At 47.0% G+C, this 11,678-nt stretch overlaps 1 protein-coding gene across 1 annotated transcript in view; it reads right to left on the reverse strand.

Moving 5' to 3' along the window:
• Window positions 1–3,173: 3,173 nt before the first annotated feature.
• LOC135825957 (fructose-1,6-bisphosphatase isozyme 2-like) overlaps window positions 3,174–11,678 on the reverse strand; it is a 15,414-nt gene continuing 6,909 nt past the window's right edge. The window contains exons 3-7 of the mRNA XM_065338598.1: window positions 11,233–11,343; window positions 10,038–10,178; window positions 7,543–7,680; window positions 5,898–6,020; window positions 3,174–3,767 (exon numbers count right to left, since the gene is read on the reverse strand). Coding sequence (XP_065194670.1) covers window positions 3,588–3,767; window positions 5,898–6,020; window positions 7,543–7,680; window positions 10,038–10,178; window positions 11,233–11,343 — 693 coding nt within the window. The 3' untranslated portion in view covers window positions 3,174–3,587. The remainder of the gene's footprint in view (window positions 3,768–5,897; window positions 6,021–7,542; window positions 7,681–10,037; window positions 10,179–11,232; window positions 11,344–11,678) is intronic.

An 11,678-nucleotide genomic window follows, 5' to 3' on the forward strand; every position in this document is an offset into this window, starting at 1 on the left:
CACCACCCCCGCCCCACCAGAACGGAGGATCCTTGCCTTGCCGGGTGGTAGATCATGTCTGTAATGATAACACATCACTCATCAGGGACAACGCGACACTAGACTAGAGTCGTAGAGAGCTGTTTGACTGGAGAAGAATACGGTACTCGCGCGATTAGTGCCCCTGGGGCACTATCTTTTCAATGTCCATCACAGATGGGGCACTCCTCAAGAGAGGCCACTACTGCACTAGGCACTATTCAAGAGAGGATACAACTTTTCAATGCTGGCACATTTACTTCATCCCCCCATAAAAACAAAGACGGCAAAGAAAAAAAGAGGCTAAGGCCAAGTAAAAAAAAAAGCTAGATGATCGTCCCCGTCCGCCCCAGTTTTTGTCAGCGCCCCAAGAAATATTTTATTTTTTAAATCGTGAGTTTTTGCCGAAATCGTTGGTTTTTTACCGATCGCGGATGCAGGAAACATGTGCACGCTTTGTTTAAAGGGGAAGTATACCCTAAAATCAAATTTTCACCAGTTGTAGTCTTCTGGGTGCTGAGTCGAATGGTCTTGGTCCGAGGAAGCTGCGACGCTCCCTTCCTACTTGAATCCCAATCGAACTCACGCACTTCCACCGAAACTGGGTGACTGCGCCCTACTAGATGGGGAATTGTATGCAAAATGTCACTAAAAGCTCCATTTCGTTCTTATAAAAGCACGGATGACCGCGATTGGCCCATATGTTGTAGTCTTTTGGACGCTGAGTCGACTGGTTTTGGTCCAAAAAGGCTGCGATGTAGCGTTCCTCCTTTATTCCCAATCGAACATGGTTGAACAAGCGGTCACGTGCTCCTGGGTGCCCAAATCACCTGGTCACCACGCCAGCAGGCGACAAATTTCACACCAAGGTTCAACTCGAGTTCAACTCGAGTGACAGGAGTGCACCCAAAAAAGGTCAAACAGGCTAGTAAGTTGTACCCTGCAGGCACGGTGACCAGGTGACTGGTGTACGCAGGAGCACGTGACCGCTTGTTCAACCATGTTCGATTGGGAATAAAGGAGGAACGCTACATCGCAGCCTTTTCGGACCAAAACCAGTCGACTCAGCGTCCAAAAGACTACAACATATGGGCCAATCGCGGTCATCCGTGCTTTTATAAGAACGAAATGGCGCTTTTAGTGACATTTTGCATACAAATCCCCATCTAGTAGGGCGCAGTCACCCAGTTTCGGTGGAAGTGCGCGAGTTCGATTGGGATTCAAGTAGGAAGGGAGCGTCTCAGCTTCCTCGGACCAAGACCATTCGACTCAGCACCCCGAAGACTACAACTGGTGAAAATTTGATTTTAGGGTATACTTCCCCTTTAATACTTTCTTTACTATATGGACCACATACTACTACTAGTATATCACAACGTCAGTGCAGTATCGATCTGCTGAAGAAAGAAAAAGAAAAAAAGAAAAAAAAAGAAAAAAAGAGAAAAAAAACCTTGATGTTGTTGTGTACACTGTGTGCATGAGAGGGTAAAAAGTAAAAAAATAAAAATAAAATCCTCCCGCCCTCCCCGATTTTTCCAAAAAAAAGGACGATCATCTAGTAATTTTTTTTACTCGGCCTAAAGTAACATTTTTATTAGTTTACTGGAAGATATCACGACTGTCGACTCAACAGAAAGGGGCCCGGGGTTGCCTTCTCCGAGCTAGCGGTCGCCTTGACAGGTTTTACTGTACATACAATGTACAATGACTTATGTACAGTGCTGGCAACTGAGATCCGAGACCCCCCCCCCCCCCCCCGGCGGCGTGCTGCGCCTGGGGGGGGGGGGGGGGGTCGGATTTCAGTTGCCAGCACTGTACATGAATTGTAGACTTGAGTGCTGCCCAGGTCAGCTACATGTAGCTACTGAAATCTGAAATCTGAAATCCGACCCCCTTGGCGGTGCGCCGGGCCGCCAAGGGGGTCGGATTTCAGTTGCCAGCACTGTACATTGACATTGTACATGATTGTACAATTCAGTCATGCATAACTGTACGTGCCAGTGATTGCAACCCGTTCATTGGAGTTCATTGCCGGTCCTTTTAGATTGTGGCGGTTCAGCCTAACAGGAGGGCTTCTGTGCAACCTACCCCTGGGCCGCACATGCCCCCCTACCCCTGGGCCGCGCATGCCCCCCCCCCCACCCCTGGGCCGCACATGCCCCCCCCCCCCCCCGAGAGGTCTTCGGATTACCGTACTGGCAATATATATGGTCGCAGTGAGGCCATGAAGCGTTACATTGGCACATGTTTACCGCACGCAGGGCGTTACATGCAAAGTCGCACAAGAGCCGTTACACAGGTTTCTATATTGCCGCAGTCCTTTTTTTGCTATTGCAGGACTTCCTGCTGCGTCCAGTTTTGAACTTTTCACCACGCGGTACACGTGCTTTCACAGTTTTCAGCCTTTTTTGCAATGAAAAGATCGCCGCACCCCGCCGGACGCGCGTTACGAACGCAACGAAAATTTGTCGCACTAGCCTGGTCGCGCGTTACGCCGCACCCCCCCCCCCCCCCCCCTGCGTTACGCGTTACGCAGCAACATTATATTGCCAGTACGGTAGTGTGCTGTGACCTGTCGTGGCAGCATCTCAATTCTCCACCTACAATGTACAATGTAGCTGTCAGTCTAAAAGCATTGCCTACGTGTACATGCAAACATAATCAGTGCTGTCACTACTCTGTACTCAGTCCGACAGTAACTAGCATGATGGTATACACATGCACACGCATGTGCATGTAGCGTACCACACACACACACACACACACACACACACACACCGTACACCCCCCCCCCCCCAAACACACACACATACACCTCAGACCTGCCCATCGCGGAAGCGATGATAGCGAACAGCTATGTTAGACATAGCAACTTGTGCTGGGATTACACCATTCAACAGCTTGCAAGGCTGATGAATTGACCGCCATTAATTTTAGCTTGGTATCCACCACACAGCTGATTGAAGTGGCTTTACTGGCCAGTGAATCCCATTTTTTCTTTCTTTTTTTCATTTTTTCATTCCTTTTTTATACACACACGCCACACCACATACTCCGTACACACACGCACGCACGCACGCACGCACGCACACACGCACACACACACACACACACACACCTTCAATGTCATACACAATCCCAGCAATATGAACAAGGAAATTTGTCGGACTCCGTGTTTTGCATAACAAAATGAAGAAAACTTATCACAGTTTCTGCGGACCTAACTAACTGACTTGAGCAAACTGCAACCTATAGCATACCGTTGATTTGTTTCACCATTGATAGCCAAAAGAAAAGATAGACAGAGGCGGAGAGACTGAACAAAGGTTTCAAGAAACGGAATGCAAATGAAGATGAGAGGCTTTGAGAGAATGATCGAGAGGTAACGTTAAACTGAGAATGCAGGAGATGGGAGAAAACATTTTGTTGCAACCATTACTCCCAATGTCTGGGCAGACGCACGACGGCAAGGGCAATTAGTAATCAATGTGTACCTCTGAGGAAATGTTGACGTCCAATGCTGTAGAGCCAGGCAAACGCACCATGAACGGAGGCGGTACAGACCTTAGCTAAGCCGTCAGGAATTTCATGCAGTCGTCGACGTCATACGTCGAGCCCATGAACACCGGGCATCGCTCGTGGATCCCTTTCGGCTCGATCTCCATCACTCGCTTCTCACCATCCGTGGCACGACCACCGGCTTGCTCCATCATGAACGCCATTGGGTTGCTCTCGTATAAAAGACGAAGCTACACACACACACACATGCAGACATGGCGAGATTACGTAAAAGTGGAAGGACCAAAACGGTACGAGTTTTGACCAACAGTCCACCAATGTAATGAGATGCAGTCAGACCTCCCTTATCCGGTCCTCTTTTATCCAGATCCCTCGCCATCCGGAAGAAAATCGTTGGTTACCGATTTACACCATATACCATGCATACATACAGTATGCGTGTTCGATTATCCGGTTTCCTCGCCTATCCGGATATTTTTGTGGAAAACGGATGTGTGCGGTTTTAAGCGAGGTCTGACTGTACTAATTATACAGTCAGATAGTGCGCCAATAAAGCGCACAACTGACAAGGGTACTGAGACTTCCAACTACCTGACACCTAGCTCCAACACATCTACGAAGCGCAAACCAACAACCTTCCAACTTGGAAAGCTCAGGTGCGTAAAGTTCCAGTGAGGGGAAGGGAAGCGCCGTGAAGATGTGTACGAGCTACATGTATGTCCCTGGTCAGTTGACGGACTCTACAGTCCATTCATTGGAAACTGGCACCCTAACTTTTTGGTGGCTCTCTCACATAGTTGTAGATATCGTGAAAACAACAGTACATCCTGCATTGTGTGACCCGTGCAATTATTCCTTGCCACATTTGAGGCCAGAAAAGTCCAAGAACAGGGAAATAGAAATTCAGCCAGGTTTTACAAAATTAGGACAGGTATGCCATGGCAAAATGTATGGAGAAGCAGATCCAAAACCCAGATTTTTGAGATTTAAAGTGGGTTTTTGATCCTCAAATCGGCCCAAATCCGACTTTCAAAAGCCAGCGGGCCAGTTTCCGATGAATGGACTGTAACGCATAATGTGTGCCCCGCTGGTTTCCACGTTTCCAATTTACTGTAAGACCAGATATTTAACGTCAAATGAAGGTAAACGATCTCCAGATTTGTGTGGGTTAGCGAGGTGAAATTTTAACGAATTCTGTCTCAAAACCGGCAAATGCCTGTACATGTACATATTGTTTTGTACATAGTGACTTCAAATGTTAACGAATTGTTTAAATTCGCTAAATCGTTAGGGGCCTTCCGTAAATACAGATATTTATTTAGAAACGAAAACTAGTCGTTTCTCTTCAACCCCCCTCCCCCCCCCCCCCCCTCCCTGAGAAACGAGCAAATGGTACATAGTATCGATATTTGTGGTCTTTTTTCTGGACATGCTCACGCATGCAAAATGTACATCGATATTTTTCGAGAAACGAACAGGCTCTCAACCCTCTAAATAAATATCCATATTTACGGATGGCCCCTTAGAATTAATTGTTCGTTAACATTACTGGTCTTACAGTAAAGGTTTTATTTACTGTAAAACGACAAACTTTCGCGGCGGCTAAATTTAGCGTTTTGGCAAACTGGACCAGTTAGCGGCGATTAATTTTAGCGATTTTACCTTCCACAGAAAATCTTCAAGACTGTTATTTTACGAAGTCTTGGAGTGCTGGGACGCAGAGCGCACGAAGAATGAGAGAAGAAATCAAAGAATGAAAGAATGAATCAAGGAATCAAAGATAATCATAAGGTGAGTACTAGTACTGCAAGAAAGGATGGCGTTTTCGAAGAGGGATCATCGGAAGGCTTTCTCTCGATATGCTGAGCCACTGCGATACTAATGGCGATAAACTTCAGAAGACTTCTTCGCGCAGTACAACACTAAAATCTACGCAACAGCAAGCTGGCCAAACACTCTCCACAACACTGAGACATTCTCCAGTCGATCGTTTTATTCTCTTCTACAATTCTGTTCAAGTCGCCGTACTCCAACGACAACTTGGAAGACTAGTGTTGGTACGTTACTTTCAACAGCTGGGCGCTTTGGACTTTAGCCGTGCAAGCATCGATCAGCGCTAGTCCAGAGTCTGTGCAGTGCATGTACAGACAGTGCACGATCGATCATCGACGCATCACGTAGTACACATGGTAGACCTAAACGTGTGATTGTACAAATTTCTTATTCGCGTGTCAAACTTTCGCGATTCGGCTCTGCTCGCGAAAGTCGCGAAAGTAAATCGCTCGCGAAAGTTTGTCGTTTTACAGTAATCTTTCCGTGGCTCACCACCTGAGTTTCTAATACATGACACAATGCTTTACCTTTCCGTTGGGGCTCTTTGTATTGGCCGGATACAGGAAAATGCCGCCGTAGAGGAAAGTCCTGTGCACGTCCGCAACCATCGAGCCAATGTAGCGTGCACCATAGGGCGACTTCTTCTCGTCCTTCGAGAAGAAAGAAGAAAAGACGGAAAGAGCATAGTGCTTACTGTCGACAATCACTCGACATATCCCGTGGAGACCAGAGACACCACGCTACGACCAGGGCAGACAGACTCTACAGTGTTGTACAAATATTACATGTATCGTTACAGATATAAACACCAAAATATTAGGGCTCAAACGATTAGTCCGATTAACCGGTTGCAGACCGGTTACGAAGAATTAACGGTTAACCGATAAAGATAACGGTTACGCAGTAACTTTTCAGTCAATTTTTCAAGTATCAGGTCGTTGCAAAGTGTGCACTTTCGCGGGCTGTCGCACACGTACGCAATTTCTGGGCTGTCAACTCGGTCATATCTGGTCTCTTGGTGTGAGAGTATGTATGAATGAGCATGCAAGAGAATGTACAAGTGTGCGTTGTACTGAATAGGGTACATTTTTTGAATGAGTATAGTCAAATATACGGTTAAAAAAGAGTCCGCAGGATTGCCGTGGCTTATAGGTTATAACCGGTTAACCGACCGTTAGCTTAGCAGTTAACCGTCAGGGGTAAAACCGTGACCGTTTAAGCCCTACAAAATATAATATGTTACATGGGGGGGGGGGTCAAGGATAAGAAAGACCTTTAGCACCACGTTACAACGTAGGCCTTTTGACGTACTTGATCACGTCGATCGGGGTGCGCGATACGTGTTTTGCATACTTGGCTAGCCTTTAGCGAGACATGATTATGGATCGACGTCGTTGCCACAGGAACGGAGCAGAATGGCGCGCGTGACTTCAAAGTTCCTCGCGGGAAATGTGGAAGAAAATACTTTTTTAGTAAACTACTGTACTTTGAAAATTATTCCTTCAAGGAGAGAGATAGAGAAAGAGAGAGAAAGAGAGAGAGAGAGAGAGAGAGAGAGAGAGAGAGAGAGAGAGAGAGAGCACGTGTACCGGCTTCCATTCGGCGTCGTAGTTAGTTGCCAAATTCAGGAGTACAGTGTTCCAGGCCGGCGAGCCACGAGAGAAGGGCTTTTCGCTCAACGCTGCCACTACTTCTTTCAACAAATTGATGTCCTCCTTGGCTCCAAAACGAAATTTCTGGCACACAGCCTTAGTCTGCGTGTCTTCGGCAGCCATACCGAAACAAAATTTGCTCGGAGAAGAAGATACCGGAAACACAAAACAAAGATAGCAAAGAATAAAATTATGCCTCTCGATTGATCGTACCTCGTGGGTTACAAAACAAAAACTACAACATAAAAACATCGACGTTTTTCGAACTCTTGCCCTCTTGGTGCAAGTGCAAAGGCAAATTCCTACGTCCTGCCACAACGTACAAAAGGCCTTTTCTACGTCGAAAACGTTGCCTGATGAACGTACGTCCTACGTCGCGACATGACCCCGTACCCGGACAAGGCCCTACGTCAGGCTTACGTCGTAAACAACGTGGTGCTAAAGGTCACTATTGTTCCAGACCACCCCCCCCCCCCCCAACACACACACATACACACACATGCATACACATCTATAATACCTCGGGATACTTGATGGAGTGCACGTAGTTCGTGACTTTCTGATCCCAGTACTTTTCGTAGCCTTCGTTGGTCGAGTAGATCTTGCCGCGGTTCTTGATGAACATGTCGCGATGCGTCAGGACAAAGTCGCCAATGTTCTGCACGGACAAGAACAGACACACCACGTGTAAGAGGACAGGAGAGCGGGCAAGAGAGGGCAGAAACCACACGGCACAAGAACAGGCACACCACGTGCAAGCAGACAGGAGAGCGGGCAAGAGAGGGCAGAAAAACACACAAGTGTTCTAGTACGTTATTTTGTGCCTGACGTGTGTACGTGGTGTTGGTGCATGTGGTGTGAAAAGCAGTCTTCGTCTTGAGTTCGTCATGTCTAGTTGTGTTTCCGCAGTCGTCTTGTAATAAACAGTCTTTCTAAATTTAGTTATCGTCGTCCTATTGTCTGAGTGTGGAGATGACACGGGGCTGGGAGCAGGAGGAGAAAAGTATAGTTACAACACAAGAACACATACCCACTAGTTGAGGGAATGCAAAAGGGGAAAAAAGTCGGAAGAACAATTGACCGTCACTACCCTGATGACGCGAACCAGGGACCTTTGCTTGAGGCTAGCGATGCTCTAACCACTGAGCAATGGTGTAGCTGTCATGCTAACATTTACGCATTCAAATAAACCCTCACAAGCATACCTCTGCTAGCCACCTACTGGAAGTCAACAGATTTTCGGCGCATATTTATTTTCGGCTATTTTCGGCCCGGTCACATTTGGCCGACAATTGGTTGCAGCCGAAATTTTGTTTTGCAAGGTTCAGTGTGACAGCGTATACAGGCAGCAGCAGTGCAGGGCGAAAATTTGTTGCAGCCTAAAATGTGTTTTAGCCCTGGGAGGCCGAAATTTGAATGGGCTGAAAATTTGTAGACTTATAGTACCTAGGCTGGATATGACTGGTCTCTTTTAAGTGCTCTTCCAGCACAGAAGTTACAGTTGAACCTGTGTAAGACGACCGCTCAAGGGACGGCTTCAAAACGAGGTCTCTGTTACCAGGTGGTCTCCTCATCCATGCAGGGTCATTTGACTGGAAAAAGCCTCCCGGCTTGATCCTGGTTTCAGTGGTCTTTTAGGACAGGTGGTCGCCTTATCCGAGTGGTCGCCTTGACATGTTTTACTGTACTTAAAATAGCACAGACTTTACTGCACACGCCAGCACAAACATGCATGATCAGCGAGAATCCCGAAACTCGGAAGTACCAGGCCAGGAACCACGCCGATTTCCGAATACACACAGACAGAGCCCGTCGAGGCAGCTGGAAGAGAGTGCTCGATGCAGAACAATGTGCAGAGCAGCAAACCGTATTTTCCCGAATATACAGTAAAACCTGTCACGGCGACCGCTCGGATAAGGCGACCACATGTCCCAGAGGACCGCTGCAGCCAGAACCAAGGGATGCTATTTCCAGTCAAATGACCCTGGATAAGGAGACCACCTGGTTACAGAGACCACACTTTGAAAGTCCCTTGAGCGGTCGTCTTAGACAGGTTTCACGGTAAGGCACACCTTATTGCAAAAAAACCCCCAGGTCAAACGAGGGAGTGCGCCTCACAATCAAGCGTGACTTAATGAACATACTGAAACCATAGCTAGTGGCGAAGACCTCACAATGGGGGTGCGACCGTTATAATCGGATGTGACCTACAATTGGGGAAATACAGTGCACACCCTTCGCTTCGGGCGTTGGAGCATTTCAGAATACAGACAGACCTCGCTTAACCGCCCACATCCGTTTTCCACAAAAAATTTCCAGATAGGCGAGGGAACTGGATAACCGAACACCGGTTACATTGCCGGATGCATTACGCATGCTGTAGATCTGTAACCAGCTGTTTTCTTGCGGATGGCGAGGGATCCGGATAAAAGAGGACCGGATAAGCGAGGTCTGACTGTAGTTATGCTCCCTACTCGACAATCGGCACACGATAATAGCTCAGAAAGACAAGATGATGACATGCAAAAGGTGTTGACAAAATAGCTCAGAAAGACAAGATGATGACATGCAAAAGGTGTTGACAAATATTCTGCAGGTCGCGGAATTCGAAAAGGGAGGGTTTTCACTAAAGTTTGGGCTCACCAATTGGGAATTCGTATTCCATGATGTCGCATTCACTGTACTGTTTCATGACTGCAAAGTGCAAACTCCACATATGTTATCGCAGGGTTGGTCTGGCTGGGCTGAGAAGTTGCATCAGATTTCCCCAGAAAATTACTTTTAAACTCGGATGGTGAGCCAATATTATAATTCTTTTTTTTTACATATTTTTAAATATGTAAAAAAAAGAGAGAGAAAAGACCAATAAATTACTAGTTATGACTAACAGTCCACCATCTGACTATCTGACTGTATATTATCTCGTTACCTTGGCGGACTGTTAGCCACAACTAGCAACGTATTGGCCCTTTCCCAGAAAATTACGTTTTTTCTCCGGGAAATGATTGTACTCACCGGATCGAGTGTGAAGCCATGGAGACCGCAGCCAGTTGACATGACAACCATGGTGCCGGAGCCGTACAGGGCATAGCCGGCGGAGACCATCTCGGTGCCCGGTCTCAAGACGTCCTCCTTAGTGGGCGGACCGGGTGTTTTCTAGAGAGAGAAACAGACGCCATCATTGATAAACAAATCGTAAGGATTGGTAATGATGGAGACTCGGATGAAGAGCCAAGGATGAATCTATAGTGATTGTTTTTAAAATAACTGGTGGTGTTAGTGGACATTATAGCGTAACTTGTAGTTCCTTGCTCCTATTCTTTGCTAAAAATGTCATGGTTCATGATGATGCAAGATCATCTTCAAATACTAGTAATATTATTATAGTAGATCTGGGGTGTTTTCTGGAGGGAGCAGACGCCATCATTGATAAACAAATAAAGGGCTGGCGATGATGAAAACAATCACGGTCCGCCGTGAGGGCTGGCAATGGTGCAAACAAATTCACGGCCCGCGTGAGACTCGGCTAGAGGCCGAGTTGTTTTTTTCCGCTTCCGAAGGAATGCCCCCACCCGCTAAAGGATCAAGGTGCACATGCAGCTCCTAAAGTGGTGGGAGGCGAGTGGATCAGACCTACCGCCAAAGTGGTCACTGAGGACAGAAAAAGCAATGATGCAAGATCATCTTCAAATAAGGTGCTGGTCATGTTGGAAAATTTCCCCGCTGGGCCATCATTTAACTTTGTTTCAATGATCTCACTATAAATAGAGGTTGCGACTTCGGCGATGATTTTGTTTAGGGATGGGTTTGCTCCCACACTGGAGCTCGCGCTATTCCGCCCGCGCTCGCGCTAGGCAAGTGTCAAGTCAAGTCGGCGGAATAGCGCGAGCTCCAGTGTGGGAGCAAACCCCTTCCTAAACAAGATCTCGCTAGATGCGAAGAATTTATAACATGACAGGCTATAAGTCCTAACAGGTATCAGAAGAGAGTGAGCCAGTGATTGCCGGATTTCTCCATTTCGCATCCACAGCGTTGAGATACAAACAGCAGATGACTCACGACAAGAAAAGAACCAAAAACAGGTTGTCAGAACATGAGTTCCAAACAAGGATCAGAGAAGTAATGATTCGTCGACAGAATTAAATATTAATTTTGGCATAGAAATCTGTACCTGCAATGTACAAGTAAGTTACCCATGCAACCACCTTACCTTCTCATAGATGCCCCAGATAGATCCAATGGACACCAAGCAGTCGATGTTGGAGGAGCCATCAAGGGGATCGAACGTCACAATGTACTTGCCTCTGTTCTCTTCGGGCACCTTCACGCAGCACATGCAGCCACGGAGACACAAACATACCAAACACACATACTACAGCCAGACCTCGCTTATCCGCTCCTCTTTTATCCGGATCCCTCGCCATCCGGAAGAAAATAGCTGGTTACAGATTTACAGCATACGTGATGCATCTAACATAACCGGTTCCCTCGCCTATCCGGATAGTTTTGTGGAATACGGATGTGTGCGGTTGAGCGAGGTCTGACTGTACACACATACCATGGCCAGCAATCGAGGACATCTGAGAGTTGTAATTTTTGTACTCCTCCGAGGTGTGATTTTTGGCGTGCTGGGCCAAGCGCAAGGAAGCCATCTGC

The sequence above is a fragment of the Sycon ciliatum genome, chromosome 10 (genome assembly GCF_964019385.1).
Source record: "Sycon ciliatum chromosome 10, ocSycCili1.1, whole genome shotgun sequence".
Classification (NCBI taxonomy): Eukaryota; Metazoa; Porifera; class Calcarea; order Leucosolenida; family Sycettidae; genus Sycon; species Sycon ciliatum.